We start from the raw sequence: 20,132 nt of genomic DNA on the forward strand, positions 1-20,132 counted from the left end.
ACGTCACATTTCTCACCCCCCCCCCCCTCGTCACACATCTTCACAAATATCTGACCGCCCCCCCTCCCTCTCCCTAGGTGCGTGACGTCATTTATGGACGGCCCCAAAGCAGTTCGGTGCTAACTCGCTAACAGCACTTGCCCCATCGGTCTGTGAAAGACTATAGGGAGTCTTTGTCTTTTGTTTTGTACTATCGGTAAGTACCCGGCGCTGCCCGGGTTCTTTGGGGCGATATTTTGTGAATGTCGAAGTGGCTGTCTCGTCGCTGTGATCAGGAGGAAGAGGAGGAGGATGAGGATGAGGCTCAGTGGGAGTTACAGAAACACCCGATGATGATTGCTTGTCTTGCAATCGAAACGTCCTGAGAATTGTATTATTTTAGTTGCATTATTTTATTGTTTCCCGTCGACGTGACTTTACCGAAAAGAACCAAGAATGTGAATCCCTGCAGTCACGAAAGCTTTAAATCGAAAAGTTACGGAAATTGTTAAGATTTTGTCGTGACATGGGGCCTGCAACCAATGTGAAATGAACTCGGAGCAACGAACTTACTGGGAGCTTACATTTTGACCGAAAACTTTCGTGACCGCAGCAATTCATATTCTTTTGGTTGTTTCGGTAAAAAAGTCACGTAGATAGAAAAATAATAATAAAAAAATAAAGTGAATAAAAATAATACAAATTTAACTACTAATGTAGACTGTAGCCTGGTTCTTAATCTGAGTAAGTGGACCTGTTTTGTTCCAAGACAAAAAGGAGGAAAACCTATCCTCATATTTTGTTACTGGCAAAGGAGGTCCCATGATGTAGCTGCTCACGCCGAGACAATGCCACTATCAGTACTCTGATAGTGGCATTGTCTTTGTGCTGTTCGCCTTTTGGCGTCCTCTGGTCTCACAACGTTTTGAGACGAGGCTCAAAAGAAAGCTGTCTCTGGTGTGGACCAATCAGTTTCAAAGACAATGCATAATATATGATCAGAGAATGTTTTTTTGTTTGCATTCTGGCCACAAGTATTGTGGTTAATGCAGACACGATTCCTTGTGTCAGTTTGGTGTTTTAACATCTCAACACAGCTCTGTTTTGTTGCCAGAAAAAAAGGGGGAGAACCTAGTCTCATGTACTGGCAGTCTATAATGTAGACTGTAGCAATGGTTATTAAGTTTGGTGAGTGTACTGGCAGTCTATAATGTAGACTGTAGCCTCGTTATTAAGTTTGGTGAGTGTACTGGCGGTCTATAATGTAGACTGTAGCCTCGTTATTAAGTTTGGTGAGTGTACTGGCAGTCTATAATGTAGACTGTAGCAATGGTTATTAAGTTTGATGAGTGTACTGGCAGTCTATAATATAGACTGTAGCCTCGTTATTAAGTTTGGTGAGTGTACTGGCGGTCTATAATGTAGACTGTAGCCTGGTTATTAAGTTTGGTGAGTGTACTGGCAGTCTATAATGTAGACTGTAGCCTCGTTGTTAAGTTTGGTGAGTGTACTGGCAGTCTATAATGTAGACTGTAGCCTGGTTATTACGCTGAGTGAGTGTACTGGCAGTCTATAATGTAGACTGTAGCCTCGTTATTAAGTTTGGTGAGTGTACTGGCAGTCTATGTTGACTGTAGCCTCGTTATTAAGTTTGGTGAGTATACTGGCAGTCTATAATGTAGACTGTAGCCTCGTTATTAAGTTTGGTGAGTGTACTGGCAGTCTATAATGTAGGCTGTAGCCTCGTTATTAAGTTTGGTGAGTGTACTGGCAGTCTATAATGTTGACTGTAGCCTCGTAATTAAGTTTGGTGAGTGTACTGACAGTCTATAATGTAGACTGTAGCAATAGTTATTAAGTATGGTGAGTGTACTGGCAGTCTATAATGTAGACTGTAGCAATGGTTATTAAGTTTGGTGAGTTTGGTGAGTGTACTGGCGGTCTATAATGTAGACTGTAGCCTCGTTATTGAGTTTGGTGAGTGTACTGGCAGTCTATAATGTAGACTGTAGCCTGGTTATTAAGTTTGGTGAGTGTACTGGCAGTCTATAATGTAGACTGTAGCCTGGTTATTAACCTGAGTGAGTGTACTGACAGTCTATAATGTAGACTGTAGCCTGGTTATTAAGTTTGGTGAGTGTACTGGCAGTCTATAATGTAAACTGTAGCCTGGTTATTAAGTTTGGTGAGTGTACTGGTAGTCTATAATATAGACTGTAGCCTGGTTATTAGTGTTCTGACAGTCTATAATGTAGACTGTAGCCTGGTTATTAAGTTTGGTGAGTGTACTGGCAGTCTATAATGTAGACTGTAGCCTGGTTATTAACCTGAGTGAGTGTACTGACAGTCTATAATGTAGACTGTAGCCTGGTTATTAAGTTTGGTGAGTGTACTGGCAGTCTATAATATAGACTGTAGCCTGGTTATTAAGTTTGGTGAGCGTACTGGCAGGTGAGTGTACTGGCAGTCTATAATGTAGACTGTAGCCTGGTTATTAACCTGAGTGAGTGTACTGACAGTCTATAATGTAGACTGTAGCCTGGTTATTAAGTTTGGTGAGTGTACTGGCAGTCTATAATATAGACTGTAGCCTGGTTATTAAGTTTGGTGAGCGTACTGGCAGTCTATAATGTAGATTGTAGCCTAGTTATTAAGTTTGGTGAGTGTACTGGCGGTCTATAATGTAGACTGTAGCCTGGTTTTTAAGCTTGGTGAGTGTACTGACAGTTTATAATGTAGACTGTAGTCTGGTTTTTAAGCTTGGTGAGCGTATTGGCAGTCTATAATGTAGACTGTAGCAATGGTTATTAAACTGAGTGAGCGTACTGGCAGTCTATAATGTAGACTGGAGCCTGGTCTTAACCTGAGTGAGCGTATGCTCAGCAGTAGCTGACAAAACCACGTGCAAAATATCTAAGCTTGTGCCGGAGGCCCCGGAGTGTCAGATGTCTATGACGTCACCCAGCCAAACCACATTTGGCAGAGCCAGGAGACCCCCCCCCCCCAAACTCACCCCTCCCCCCACGCCCCCCCCCCTCGGGGTCCCCCCAGAACCAGCAGAAAACCACTGCAAATGGTCACGCGGCATGCGCTCGAACGCTCATTGGAGAGGAGAGGCTGCCATGTGTCTGTTCGGGAGCTGGACTGGTACCCTCTAGACCTCTGTGGAATGCAGTGCAGGATGTCCAGTTGGCTCATCCTGGCTCCAGTCATCCCGAGGGATGAACAGTCCTCTGGGACAGGAAGCTTCCAACAACATCATGAAGGGGACGTTTAGAGCATGGAGGTGAGGTGCGAGAAGATGCGCGTACCTGGCTGTTGTGGTCTCACCTTCCCATCAACAGGAAGCGAGGAATGGTGGTGGTGACTTGCACCGATGAATCCGACGACCCCAGATTGATTCTCGCTCAAAGGCAGCACCAGGGAGTGATCCTGGGCGTCGCCCAGGTTGACTCTAGCCTCAAATGAGCACCGGGTGAAATTTGTAAGCATAAGCACAGGGAATACAAAGGCGGCCGGGTGGGGCACTGCCCAACACCACTCCAAAATGTGACGTGCCGGCCTTCACAGGTGCTTGTTAACAGCACTTGCCCCTAACAGGCTGTGCAGGCCACACACGGGATCTTTATCAGTACAAGACGGTGAGAGAACGAGGAGCCTGGACCCGGTCAGCGGAGGCGGTGGTGGGGTGGGGGGAGGGTGTGAGCAATGAATGAGAGGTTGTGAGGAGGATGAGGTGGGTGAGGATGAGGAGGTGGATGAGGTGGCAACCCTGTGTGCGCTGGTAACTGATGTGCGATGCCGTGCGAGACAGAGCGAGACGGACGCGGTGATTGAGGGGGGGCAACGTTTATTGAGCCACACTCGGCTACAGCAGCAGGATCCTCTAGTTGATGGTCACCTCCACCGGGAAATGGTCGCTCACCTCCTTGGCCTGGGGCGGGGAGGAGGAACAGACACGGGGTCAGGGGGGCGGATAGGAGATCCAGGAGTCAACGGTGAAACCAGCAGCCACGGGGACCGCCACGGGACCGCCACGGGGACCCCACGAGACCTCCACGGGACCTCCACGGGACCACCACGGGACCACCACGGGACCGCCACGGCTACCACCACGGGGACCGCCACGGGGACCGCTCACGGGACCGCTCACCTTCTCCAGGCTCAGGCCATACATGGACTGGAAATTGAGGATGCGAGCAGAGCCGGAAGCAACGGCCCCTTGGAGCGCGCTCCCAGCCACCACGATCCTGCGCACGAGAGGGAGAAGGGCACTCTGAGACGAGAACCCTCACCCCATACGGAACCCTACCCCCTCCGAGACCCCGACCGCACCGAGGACCCAGAACCCCAGCGGGTCCCCAACCTGAAGGCCACCATCCGCACACCTGTCATAAGCGCAGTTGGTGGTGCCCACGGTGGTGTCCACCTCGTCGCCGATGAGCCAGGAGAAGCGCGAGTCCGAGCGCAGGCGGATGCGCCCCCAGTCGGACGCTGTCACGTAGCTGCAGTCGGCGTTCAGATCCCCAAGGAGCATGACGTTCTGTTGGGGGAGCGAACACGGCGCTCTGAGGAACGGGGGCAAGTGCGGAGGCCACGTCGCTGTGTCAAAAAAATGCGGCGGTGTCGGGAGCGCAGAGCCCCCGGGGGGGGGGGGGGGGAGGCGGCCTCACGTCCGTGCCCCAGCGCTGGCGCACGTCCGCGTACACGTCGAAGAGCGCGTCGATCTCCCTCACCGCCAGGTCGGGAGACGTGTGCTGTGGCACGAGCACGAGCTGCGGGACAGCTGCAATCACACAGGCACCACACTCCGTCACCACCACACTCCGTCACCACCACCACACTCCGTCACCACCACACTCCGTCACCACCACCACCACCACACTCCGTCACCACCAACACCACCACCACACTCCGTCACCACCACCACCACACTCCGTCACCACCACCACCACACTCCGTCACCACCACCTCCACACTCCGTCACCACCACCACCACCACCACACTCCGTCACCACCTCCACCACCACCACACTCGGTCACCACCACCACCACACTCCGTCACCACCTCCACCACCACACTCCGTCACCACCACCACACTCCGTCACCACCACCACACTCCGTCACCACCACCACCACCACACTCCGTCACCACCACCACCACCACACTCCGTCACCACCACCACACTCCGTCACCACCTCCACCACCACCACCACACTCCGTCACCACCACCACCACACTCCGTCACCACCACCACACTCCGTCACCACCACCACACTCCGTCACCACCACACTCCGTCACCACCACCACACTCCGTCACCACCACCACCACACTCCGTCACCACCACCACCACACTCCGTCATCACCACACTCCGTCACCACCACCACCACCACCACCACACTCCGTCACCACCACCACCACCACACTCCGTCACCACCACCACCACACTCCGTCACCACCACCACCACCACACTCCGTCACCACCACCACCACCACACTCCGTCACCACCACCACACTCCGTCACCACCACCACACTCCGTCACCACCACCACCACACTCCGTCACCACCACCACCACACTCCGTCACCACCACCACCACCACACTCCGTCACCACCACCACACTCCGTCACCACCACCACCACCACACTCCGTCACCACCACCACACTCCGTCACCACCACCACCACACTCCGTCACCACCACCACACTCCGTCACCACAACCACCACACTCCCTCACCACCACCACACTCCGTCACCACCACCACCACCACCACACTCCGTCACCACCACCACACTCCGTCACCACCACCACCACACTCCGTCACCACGACCACACTCCGTCACCACCAACACCACCACCACACTCCGTCACCACCACCACCACACTCCGTCACCACCACCACCACACTCCGTCACCACCACCTCCACACTCCGTCACCACCACCACCACACTCCGTCACCACCTCCACCACCACCACACTCGGTCACCACCACCACCACACTCCGTCACCACCACCACACTCCGTCACCACCACCACACTCCGTCACCACCACCACACTCCGTCACCACCACCACCACCACACTCCGTCACCACCACCACCACACTCCGTCACCACCACCACCACCACACTCCGTCACCACCTCCACCACCACCACCACACTCCGTCACCACCACCACCACACTCCGTCACCACCACCACACTCCGTCACCACCGCCACACTCCGTCACCACCACACTCCGTCACCACCACCACACTCCGTCACCACCACCACCACACTCCGTCACCACCACCACCACACTCCGTCACCACCACACTCCGTCACCACCACCACCACCACACTCCGTCACCACCACCACCACCACACTCCGTCACCACCACCACCACCACACTCCGTCACCACCACCACCACCACACTCCGTCACCACCACCACCACCACACTCCGTCACCACCACCACACTCCGTCACCACCACCACACTCCGTCACCACCACCACCACACTCCGTCACCACCACCACCACACTCCGTCACCACCACCACCACCACACTCCGTCACCACCACCACACTCCGTCACCACCACCACCACCACACTCCGTCACCACCACCACACTCCGTCACCACCACCACCACACTCCGTCACCACCACCACACTCCGTCACCACAACCACCACACTCCCTCACCACCACCACACTCCGTCACCACCACCACCACCACCACACTCCGTCACCACCACCACACTCCGTCACCACCACCACACTCCGTCACCACCACCACACTCCGTCACCACCACCACCACCACCACACTCCGTCACCACCACCACCACACTCCGTCACCACCACCACCACACTCCGTCACCACCACCTCCACACTCCGTCACCACCACCACCACCACACTCCGTCACCACCTCCACCACCACCACACTCGGTCACCACCACCACCACACTCCGTCACCACCTCCACCACCACACTCCGTCACCACCACCACACTCCGTCACCACCACCACACTCCGTCACCACCACCACCACACTCCGTCACCACCACCACCACACTCCGTCACCACCACACTCCGTCACCACCACCACACTCCGTCACCACCACCGTCAACACCACCACCACACTCCGTCACCACCACCACCACACTCCGTCACCACCACCACACTCCGTCACCACAACCACCACACTCCCTCACCACCACCACACTCCGTCACCACCACCACCACACTCCCTCACCACCACCACACTCCGTCACCACCACCACCACCACACTCCGTCACCACCACCACACTCCGTCACCACCACCACACTCCGTCACCACCACCACCACACTCCGTCACCACCACCACCACCACACTCCGTCACCACCACCACCACACTCCGTCACCACCACCACCACCACACTCCGTCACCACCACCACACTCCATCACCACCACCACACTCCGTCACCACCACCACCACCACCACACTCCGTCACCACCACCACACTCCGTCACCACCACCACCACCACACTCCGTCACCACCATCACACTCCGTCACCACAACCACCACACTCCCTCACCACCACCACACTCCGTCACCACCACCACCACACTCCGTCACCACCACCACACTCTGTCACCACCACAACACTCCGTCACCACCACCACACTCCGTCACCACCACCACCACCACACTCCGTCACCACCACCACACTCTGTCACCACCACCACCACACTCCGTCACCACCACCACACTCCGTCACCACAACCACCACACTCCCTCACCACCACCACACTGCGTCACCACCACCACCACCACCACACTCCGTCACCACCACCACACTCCGTCACCACCACCACCACCACACTCCGTCACCACCACCACACTCCGTCACCACCACCACCACCACACTCCGTCACCACCAACACCACCACCACACTCCGTCACCACCACCACCACACTCCGTCACCACCACCACCACACTCCGTCACCACCACCTCCACACTCCGTCACCACCACCACCACCACACTCCGTCACCACCTCCACCACCACCACACTCGGTCACCACCACCACCACACTCCGTCACCACCTCCACCACCACACTCCGTCACCACCACCACACTCCGTCACCACCACCACACTCCGTCACCACCACCACCACACTCCGTCACCACCACACTCCGTCACCACCACCACACTCCGTCACCACCACCACCACCACACTCCGTCACCACCACCACCACACTCCGTCACCACCACCACCACCACACTCCGTCACCACCACCACCACCACACTCCGTCACCACCACCACACTCCGTCACCACCACCACACTCCGTCACCACCACCACCACCACACTCCGTCACCACCACCACCACACTCCGTCACCACCACCACCACACTCCGTCACCACCACACTCCGTCACCACCACCACATTCCGTCACCACCACCACCACCACACTCCGTCACCACCACCACCACACTCCGTCACCACCACACTCCGTCACCACCACCACCACACTCCGTCACCACCACCACACTCCGTCACCACCACACTCCGTCACCACCACCACACTCCGTCACCACCACCACCACCACACTCCGTCACCACCACCACCACACTCCGTCACCACCACACTCCGTCACCACCACCACCACACTCCGTCACCACCACCACACTCCGTCCCCACCACCACACTCCGTCACCACCACCACCACCACACTCCGTCACCACCACACTCCGTCACCACCACCACACTCCGTCACCACCACCACCACACTCCGTCACCACCACCACACTCCGTCACCACCACCACACTCCGTCACCACCACCACCACCACACTCCGTCACCACCACACTCCGTCACCACCACCACACTCCGTCACCACCACCACACTCCGTCACCACCACCACACTCCGTCACCACCACCACACTCCGTCACCACCACCACCACACTCCGTCACCACCACACTCCGTCACCACCACCACACTCCGTCACCACCACCGTCAACACCACCACCACACTCCGTCACCACCACCACCACACTCCGTCACCACCACCACACTCCGTCACCACAACCACCACACTCCCTCACCACCACCACACTCCGTCACCACCACCACCACACTCCGTCACCACCACCACACTCCGTCACCACCACCACCACACTCCGTCACCACCACCACACTCCGTCACCACCACCACCACCACACTCCGTCACCACCAACACCACCACCACACTCCGTCACCACCACCACCACACTCCGTCACCACCACCACCACACTCCGTCACCACCACCTCCACACTCCGTCACCACCACCACCACCACCACACTCCGTCACCACCTCCACCACCACCACACTCGGTCACCACCACCACCACACTCCGTCACCACCTCCACCACCACACTCCGTCACCACCACCACACTCCGTCACCACCACCACACTCCGTCACCACCACCACCACCACACTCCGTCACCACCACCACCACCACACTCCGTCACCACCACCACACTCCGTCACCACCTCCACCACCACCACCACACTCCGTCACCACCACCACCACACTCCGTCACCACCACCACACTCCGTCACCACCACCACACTCCGTCACCACCACACTCCGTCACCACCACCACACTCCGTCACCACCACCACCACACTCCGTCACCACCACCACCACACTCCGTCATCACCACACTCCGTCACCACCACCACCACCACACTCCGTCACCACCACCACCACCACACTCCGTCACCACCACCACCACACTCCGTCACCACCACCACCACCACACTCCGTCACCACCACCACCACCACACTCCGTCACCACCACCACACTCCGTCACCACCACCACACTCCGTCACCACCACCACCACACTCCGTCACCACCACCACCACACTCCGTCACCACCACCACACTCCGTCACCACAACCACCACACTCCCTCACCACCACCACACTCCGTCACCACCACCACCACCACCACACTCCGTCACCACCACCACACTCCGTCACCACCACCACCACACTCCGTCACCACCACCACACTCCGTCACCACCAACACCACCACCACACTCCGTCACCACCACCACCACACTCCGTCACCACCACCACCACACTCCGTCACCACCACCTCCACACTCCGTCACCACCACCACCACACTCCGTCACCACCTCCACCACCACCACACTCGGTCACCACCACCACCACACTCCGTCACCACCACCACACTCCGTCACCACCACCACACTCCGTCACCACCACCACACTCCGTCACCACCACCACCACCACACTCCGTCACCACCACCACCACACTCCGTCACCACCACCACCACCACACTCCGTCACCACCTCCACCACCACCACCACACTCCGTCACCACCACCACCACACTCCGTCACCACCACCACACTCCGTCACCACCGCCACACTCCGTCACCACCACACTCCGTCACCACCACCACACTCCGTCACCACCACCACCACACTCCGTCACCACCACCACCACACTCCGTCACCACCACACTCCGTCACCACCACCACCACCACACTCCGTCACCACCACCACCACCACACTCCGTCACCACCACCACCACCACACTCCGTCACCACCACCACCACCACACTCCGTCACCACCACCACCACCACACTCCGTCACCACCACCACACTCCGTCACCACCACCACACTCCGTCACCACCACCACCACACTCCGTCACCACCACCACCACACTCCGTCACCACCACCACCACCACACTCCGTCACCACCACCACACTCCGTCACCACCACCACCACCACACTCCGTCACCACCACCACACTCCGTCACCACCACCACCACACTCCGTCACCACCACCACACTCCGTCACCACAACCACCACACTCCCTCACCACCACCACACTCCGTCACCACCACCACCACCACCACACTCCGTCACCACCACCACACTCCGTCACCACCACCACACTCCGTCACCACCACCACACTCCGTCACCACCACCACCACCACCACACTCCGTCACCACCACCACCACACTCCGTCACCACCACCACCACACTCCGTCACCACCACCTCCACACTCCGTCACCACCACCACCACCACACTCCGTCACCACCTCCACCACCACCACACTCGGTCACCACCACCACCACACTCCGTCACCACCTCCACCACCACACTCCGTCACCACCACCACACTCCGTCACCACCACCACACTCCGTCACCACCACCACACTCCGTCACCACCACCACCACACTCCGTCACCACCACACTCCGTCACCACCACCACCACCACACTCCGTCACCACCACCGTCAACACCACCACCACACTCCGTCACCACCACCACCACACTCCGTCACCACCACCACACTCCGTCACCACAACCACCACACTCCCTCACCACCACCACACTCCGTCACCACCACCACCACACTCCCTCACCACCACCACACTCCGTCACCACCACCACCACCACACTCCGTCACCACCACCACACTCCGTCACCACCACCACACTCCGTCACCACCACCACCACACTCCGTCACCACCACCACCACCACACTCCGTCACCACCACCACCACACTCCGTCACCACCACCACCACCACACTCCGTCACCACCACCACACTCCATCACCACCACCACACTCCGTCACCACCACCACCACCACCACACTCCGTCACCACCACCACACTCCGTCACCACCACCACCACCACACTCCGTCACCACCATCACACTCCGTCACCACAACCACCACACTCCCTCACCACCACCACACTCCGTCACCACCACCACCACACTCCGTCACCACCACCACACTCTGTCACCACCACAACACTCCGTCACCACCACCACACTCCGTCACCACCACCACCACCACACTCCGTCACCACCACCACACTCTGTCACCACCACCACCACACTCCGTCACCACCACCACACTCCGTCACCACAACCACCACACTCCCTCACCACCACCACACTCCGTCACCACCACCACCACCACCACACTCCGTCACCACCACCACACTCCGTCACCACCACCACCACCACACTCCGTCACCACCACCACACTCCGTCACCACCACCACCACCACACTCCGTCACCACCAACACCACCACCACACTCCGTCACCACCACCACCACACTCCGTCACCACCACCACACTCCGTCACCACCACCTCCACACTCCGTCACCACCACCACCACCACCACACTCCGTCACCACCTCCACCACCACCACACTCGGTCACCACCACCACCACACTCCGTCACCACCTCCACCACCACACTCCGTCACCACCACCACACTCCGTCACCACCACCACACTCCGTCACCACCACCACCACACTCCGTCACCACCACACTCCGTCACCACCACCACACTCCGTCACCACCACCACCACCACACTCCGTCACCACCACCACCACACTCCGTCACCACCACCACCACCACACTCCGTCACCACCACCACCACCACACTCCGTCACCACCACCACACTCCGTCACCACCACCACACTCCGTCACCACCACCACCACCACACTCCGTCACCACCACCACCACACTCCGTCACCACCACCACCACCACCACACTCCGTCACCACCACCACCACACTCCGTCACCACCACCACCACCACCACCACACTCCGTCACCACCACCACCACCACACTCCGTCACCACCACCACACTCCGTCACCACCACCACACTCCGTCACCACCACCACCACCACACTCCGTCACCACCACCACCACCACCACACTCCGTCACCACCACCACCACACTCCGTCACCACCACCACCACCACACTCCGTCACCACCACCACACTCCATCACCACCACCACACTCCGTCACCACCACCACCACACTCCGTCACCACCACCACACTCCGTCACCACCACCACCACCACACTCCGTCACCACCATCACACTCCGTCACCACAACCACCACACTCCCTCACCACCACCACACTCCGTCACCACCACCACCACACTCCGTCACCACCACCACACTCCGTCACCACCACAACACTCCGTCACCACCACCACCACACTCCGTCACCACCACCACACTCCGTCACCACCACAACACTCCGTCACCACCACCACACTCCGTCACCACCACCACCACCACCACACTCCGTCACCACCACCACACTCCGTCACCACCACCACCACACTCCGTCACCACCACCACACTCCGTCACCACAACCACCACACTCCCTCACCACCACCACACTCCGTCACCACCACCACCACCACCACACTCCGTCACCACCACCACACTCCGTCACCACCACCACCACCACACTCCGTCACCACCACCACACTCCGTCACCACCACCACCACCACACTCCGTCACCACCAACACCACCACCACACTCCGTCACCACCACCACCACACTCCGTCACCACCACCACACTCCGTCACCACCACCTCCACACTCCGTCACCACCACCACCACCACCACACTCCGTCACCACCTCCACCACCACCACACTCGGTCACCACCACCACCACACTCCGTCACCACCTCCACCACCACACTCCGTCACCACCACCACACTCCGTCACCACCACCACACTCCGTCACCACCACCACCACACTCCGTCACCACCACACTCCGTCACCACCACCACACTCCGTCACCACCACCACCACCACCACACTCCGTCACCACCACCACCACACTCCGTCACCACCACCACCACCACACTCCGTCACCACCACCACCACCACACTCCGTCACCACCACCACACTCCGTCACCACCACCACACTCCGTCACCACCACCACCACCACCACACTCCGTCACCACCACCACCACACTCCGTCACCACCACCACCACCACCACCACACTCCGTCACCACCACCACCACCACACTCCGTCACCACCACCACACTCCGTCACCACCACAACACTCCGTCACCACCACCACCACACTCCGTCACCACCACCACACTCCGTCACCACCACAACACTCCGTCACCACCACCACACTCCGTCACCACCACCACCACCACCACACTCCGTCACCACCACCACACTCCGTCACCACCACCACCACACTCCGTCACCACCACCACACTCCGTCACCACAACCACCACACTCCCTCACCACCACCACACTCCGTCACCACCACCACCACCACCACACTCCGTCACCACCACCACACTCCGTCACCACCACCACCACCACACTCCGTCACCACCACCACACTCCGTCACCACCACCACCACCACACTCCGTCACCACCAACACCACCACCACACTCCGTCACCACCACCACCACACTCCGTCACCACCACCACACTCCGTCACCACCACCTCCACACTCCGTCACCACCACCACCACCACCACACTCCGTCACCACCTCCACCACCACCACACTCGGTCACCACCACCACCACACTCCGTCACCACCTCCACCACCACACTCCGTCACCACCACCACACTCCGTCACCACCACCACACTCCGTCACCACCACCACCACACTCCGTCACCACCACACTCCGTCACCACCACCACACTCCGTCACCACCACCACCACCACCACACTCCGTCACCACCACCACCACACTCCGTCACCACCACCACCACCACACTCCGTCACCACCACCACCACCACACTCCGTCACCACCACCACACTCCGTCACCACCACCACACTCCGTCACCACCACCACCACCACCACACTCCGTCACCACCACCACCACACTCCGTCACCACCACCACCACCACCACACTCCGTCACCACCACCACCACACTCCGTCACCACCACCACCACCACACTCCGTCACCACCACCACACTCCATCACCACCACCACACTCCGTCACCACCACCACACTCCGTCACCACCACCACCACCACACTCCGTCACCACCATCACACTCCGTCACCACAACCACCACACTCCCTCACCACCACCACACTCCGTCACCACCACCACCACCACACTCCGTCACCACCACCACACTCCGTCACCACCACAACACTCCGTCACCACCACCACACTCCGTCACCACCACCACCACCACACTCCGTCACCACCACCACCACACTCCGTCACCACCACCACACTCCGTCACCACCACCACCACCACCACACTCCGTCACCATCACCACACTCCGTCACCACCACCACCACACTCCGTCACCACCACCACCACCACCACACTCCGTCACCACCACAACCACACTCCGTCACCACCACCACACTCCGTCACCACCGCCACACTCCGTCACCACCACCACACTCCGTCACCACCACCACCACCACCACACTCCGTCACCACCACCACCACCACACTCCGTTACCACCACCGCCACACTCCATCACCACCACCACACTCCGTCACCACCACCACCACCACACTCCGTCACCACTACCACACTCCGTCACCACAACCACCACACTCCCTCACCACCACCACACTCCGTCACCACCACCACACTCCGTCACCACCACCACACTCCGTCACCACCACCACCACACTCCGTCACCACCACCACCACCACACTCCGTCACCACCACCACACTCCGTCACCACCACCACCACCACACTCCGTCACCACCACCACCACCACACTCCGTCACCACCACCACCACACTCTGTCACCACCACCACCACACTCCGTCACCACCACCACCACCACACTCCGTCACCACCACCACCACCACACTCCGTCACCACCACCACACTCCGTCACCACCGCCACACTCCGTCACCACCACCACACTCCGTCACCACCACCACCACCACACTCCGTCACCACCACCACCACACTCCGTCACCACCACCACCGCCGCCGCCACCACCACCACCACACTCCGTCACCACCACCACACTCCGTCACCACCACCACCACACTCCGTCACCACCACCACACTCTGCCACCACCACCACACTCCGTCACCACCACCACCACCGCCGCCGCCACGCTCTCACGAGAATACAGCAAAAAGACAAAGATTCCCGAAAGGATTTAACTGACTGTTGAGGCAAGTGCTTTTAGCGAGCTTCTGTGAAGGCGGGCACGGCACACGAGGGTGGGTGGGTCGCCAGCAGCACGCCCGGCCGCCTTTGTCTCCCCAGTGGCGATGTTTACACACCGCACCAGGTACTCATTTGAGGCTGAGTCGACATAGGAGAGGCCCGGTTCAGATAATTATCGTCACTGGTGTTGGCCGTGAGCGGGAATCGAACCCGGGTTGTCGAGTTGGTAGCGCAGCGCGCTAACCGCCACACCACCGCTCGTCAAAATACACCACCGCACGCTACCACACACCACCACTCTCACCACCACACTCACCACCACACTCTTCACCACCACACACACATCCTCTACACCCAACTCACCACCCCACGTCACCACACCTCACATCCCAACGAAACCATGTTGCAGTGTTGCAGTACACACACCGTGCAGAAGCAGTGATCACCCTCACTCTCACCGAGGACATGCAAACCTTTCCCGCTGTAGGCAAAACCCAGAAGTGTTTCTCGGCCACCCTAGGTCTATCAACACCGTGCAGAATCTGAAATGAAGTTCAATGCAGCAAGACCGGTACCAGATCTCGAGTACAAATCCATTCCTGGCGCCCACCGGAACGGGGATCACGCCAATCCCAAACGGTCCGACCAGATCAAACCCAGACGGGTGGCGACCACACTCCAGCCCTGGTCCTGAAATTCACTCCGGCCACTGCCCTGCCCGCCAGCGTTGCCGGACCCTCACCGCTGCTGGGGATGTTGAACCTGACCAGGAAGGGCTCGCGACTGAACGTGTCGGTGCCGCACGACTCGCAGCCATCGTCGTAGTGGTAGCTGCTGGAGACAGACACGACCTTGTCCCTGTGGAGACAAGAGACACGACCTTGTCCCTGTGGAGAGCAGCAGCAGCAGCACTGTTGCAGCTAGATGACGGCATATTTTATTTGAGAGAAAGGGCTTCGAAAATGCAAAGTGTGGAAGGTGTTTACAAAAATCTCTGATGAGAAGGTTCGATGCTCAAGAGAAAACACATCTCTAGATAATACCTTCTAGGACCACGTGGAGATGACCTATAAGGGTAGGGCAGTCCAGTCCAGCTTTGCTGCGGTACATGCACTGCTGCGTGTCACCTGTAGATGTTTCTGTAGCTGCGTATTACCTATACGTATCTCCTGCAAGTGGGTGTCACTTGTAGCTACGTTTACCACCTGTAGGTGTCACCTGTAGGTGAATGTCACATGTAGCTGCGTGTCACCTGTAGTTGGGTGTTACCTGTAGATGTAGACGTAGCGCTCTGTGTAGGTGGAGCTGCCGAGCTGATCGCTGGCCAAGTATTCGTAGTGATGGGCTGAGGCACTGTAGCACATGTGCAGAATGAGCCCAGGTGAGACAAATACAGCGGTGATACCCTGACTCGCATCCCTGCTATCTTCTCGAGTCCTATCTACAAATCCCTCGAATCCCTCACATCCTACAGATCACGCCATCTGGCGTTTATGACCAGGCCTCAGCGAAAACACAGGACGCCAACTCGAAAGGCTTCCGGGAAAATTAACATCTCTCGTTCTGTACTTTCACAGTCCCAATGAGATATTTATCCCGATCGCTCCATCGCAACCTACTCCTCACCGTGACCTCTCCTCCCCGTGACCTCTCCTCACCGTGACACCGGTCTTCTCACCTGTTGAGCTGGCTCATGAGCAGCTTGACGGCGCTGAGGTCCGAGTCCCGGACCTCTTGCACGACGACGATGTCAAAGAGACTGATGACCTGAGGAAGAGACAGATTTCTGGAATTTGGTGAAGAGATGACCGCGTTGTACCAGCTTTGGTGCTCGTTATTGGGAGCTATACTCCTTCTCAGCGACCGCTGCGATAGGCCCGGGATTGGCGAATAGCTTGGCACTGGGGGTGAACAAGCTGGCACAAAGGGCTAATGATCTCCATCCATGGATCTTATTATCTCATACCTGGTGAACAGACAGATTACTTGGTATCTTGGAAAGATATCTGTTATCTGTAAATAGAGATTATGTGACGGTAGAGGCAGATTATCTCATGTATCAACAGAGTTATCTGGTAGATACAGAAGAACTGATCTCTGGGGAAGAGATTTTTATTATCCGGCCGGGTGGCTCAGCGTTGAGAGCGAGCAGCTTGCAAACAGAAGTTTAAATCCTTGTTGGGAGATTGACTTGGCCCATCATGCCTTCGGGGTCAGTAAAATACATACCACTTTGTGGGGAAGCCATATTGGTTGTCCAATTAATAGACTTGCCTCCTTCATAGAAATGTGGAATGGTCACCACTGGCTCAGGGCGGCAAGCGGGATGAGCCCAGCCTCAAAGTTCATCAGAGCAGCGATCTGTCGTTTGGAGAAGCGATGGATTGGCATCTGGTATAATGGTAGACAGGCATTCGGGACCGGTGAGGGCATGGCGAGGACAAGGAGGCATTTACATCCACGATGACCTTCGCCACGTCGGGCTTGGACATCTTGGCATCGCCGAACGTCTGGATGTTGAAGGCGGCGATGCGTATCGACTCGGCCATTCCCATCGCGACTGCGAGCAGCGTTGCGGCGAGCAGGAGCTTCATGGTTGCAAACTTGGATCAAACCTGCACCGAGACACCAGACGGACGTGGCTGGACACACCACCCAGGCCGCCCGCCTGACCCCACACCACGCGGCCTCGCGTCGCACTACCTCCGCCACTTGTCTTCACGGATGAAGATCGTCGTCGCAGTAGCTACAAGGCATGAGAAGGGTACGGCATCGGACTGGCGGCAGGGACAGGCATTAACGACAGCCGAAATTGCTCTTAAGGTATATATGGGCGACACGCCTCACACATTGTGGAAATTCACCGACTTGGGTGATATTGATAAACGCTCTAATTTCACAAGCATCAAGCCTCAAAGAGGCGGGCTCACACCCTCATCAAAGACATAAACATAGCATTGGCAAAACCGTCCAATCCACTTGAACAGCTGGCCAGCCAGCACGTGCAAATGTCCGGAACAAGCCGTAGCCAAAATATCGTAGAGCTAATGTGGACCAAGGCTTGAGCCAGGAGACCATTGAGGATCATCTACGCAAAGACATAGCCCAGGACGAGTTCAGAAGGAAACTCGCACGCACGAGGAGTGAGACGCTCCAGCAACCCCAGCGCACGCCACAGCAGAGCACGGCGCTCCTTTGTGGGCCGATAATTATAGCCACACAACTGCGCAGAACTTATGTTTATCAGTTGCACAGCAGAAGACAAAATATCCAAAACACCTAGCAGCCAGCAACAAACACGATTACATTTTGTAACAGATAAAGTTCATACAAGAGGTGAGTCAATGGCGACACAACTCCTGCACTGTGCCGCCCTGAACTCTTATGTAAATCTGTGGAAATCTACAAGTCTTATCAGTCTCTGTGGGTTCACATATTAGTGAACTACTGGCAACCGCGAAAATTGGAGGTTCTGAAACAATTCACCCTCAACTGAAGCGATTTCCTGGCAAACAAGTGTGGACGCAGGCTTCTAAGTTTCCAATCATCCAGCCATGCCCAGGAGAGACGCGACAGGAACAGCATTCGGGAGCATTAACAGCACTGCTATTGTGAGCTTACCTCCAGTCCTGACCTGCCCTCCAGCAGTCCCGCTCGTAGAACTTATATACGAGCGCACACACACAGACATTCCTCCCACATCAGGCGGGACCCAGAGCCTCCGTTTGGGCATTTATCTTATCTTGTGAGCACCGCCTGGCCACTTCCCAGCGCCGGCATGAGTACACTCACCTTTGCACGCAACATGGGCTCTCGCAGAGCACCTGGGAATGTTCCAGGCGGTGGCTCACGATAGCCAAGGCTTGAGAATGCACCGCTCACAGGAGGGTCTCGCAGCTCCTCCACTCCTCCCACCGAAACCCCCTCACCAGATCCCGCACATTCCTTGGGCCCCACGCCCCCAGTTCCTGGCATGAACAGGAGTGACGCGGGCACGCGGCAAGCCGGAGAACCCAACGCTGCTCACCCAAGTGTGGCCGCGTCAACTGAACGGGAAAAAAATAAAAGCCGCTCTTTGTCCGGCCTGAACGTCAGGTTGGATACTGTCACTCTCTGAATGACA

General features: G+C 58.0%; 1 protein-coding gene across 3 annotated transcripts; it reads right to left on the reverse strand.

Annotated features, from left to right (window-relative positions):
• Positions 1–3,812: 3,812 nt before the first annotated feature.
• LOC116949680 (deoxyribonuclease-1) lies at positions 3,813–19,897 on the reverse strand. Of its 3 annotated transcripts, none has more exons than XM_032967259.2 (9): positions 19,802–19,897; positions 18,466–18,624; positions 17,688–17,776; positions 17,279–17,362; positions 16,752–16,867; positions 4,653–4,765; positions 4,368–4,522; positions 4,133–4,229; positions 3,813–3,913 (listed from the first exon to the last, which is right to left on the reverse strand). In XM_032967259.2, exons 2-9 carry the CDS (start codon positions 18,601–18,603, stop codon positions 3,866–3,868), a joined length of 840 nt encoding a protein of 279 aa, XP_032823150.1. In that variant the 5' UTR covers positions 18,604–18,624; positions 19,802–19,897; the 3' UTR covers positions 3,813–3,865. The 3 variants fall into 3 exon arrangements, with proteins under 3 accessions (XP_032823150.1, XP_032823151.1, XP_032823149.1); XM_032967260.2 differs by lacking the exon at positions 19,802–19,897 and adding an exon at positions 19,631–19,732; XM_032967258.2 differs by lacking the exon at positions 19,802–19,897 and adding an exon at positions 18,713–18,996.
• Positions 19,898–20,132: the final 235 nt, after the last annotated feature.

The sequence above is a fragment of the Petromyzon marinus genome, unplaced genomic scaffold, assembly GCF_048934315.1.
Source record: "Petromyzon marinus isolate PM22_M1 ecotype Great Lakes invasive population unplaced genomic scaffold, UKy_Petmar_22M1.pri1.0 PM_Scaffold_57, whole genome shotgun sequence".
NCBI classification, from domain to species: domain Eukaryota; kingdom Metazoa; phylum Chordata; class Hyperoartia; order Petromyzontiformes; family Petromyzontidae; genus Petromyzon; species Petromyzon marinus.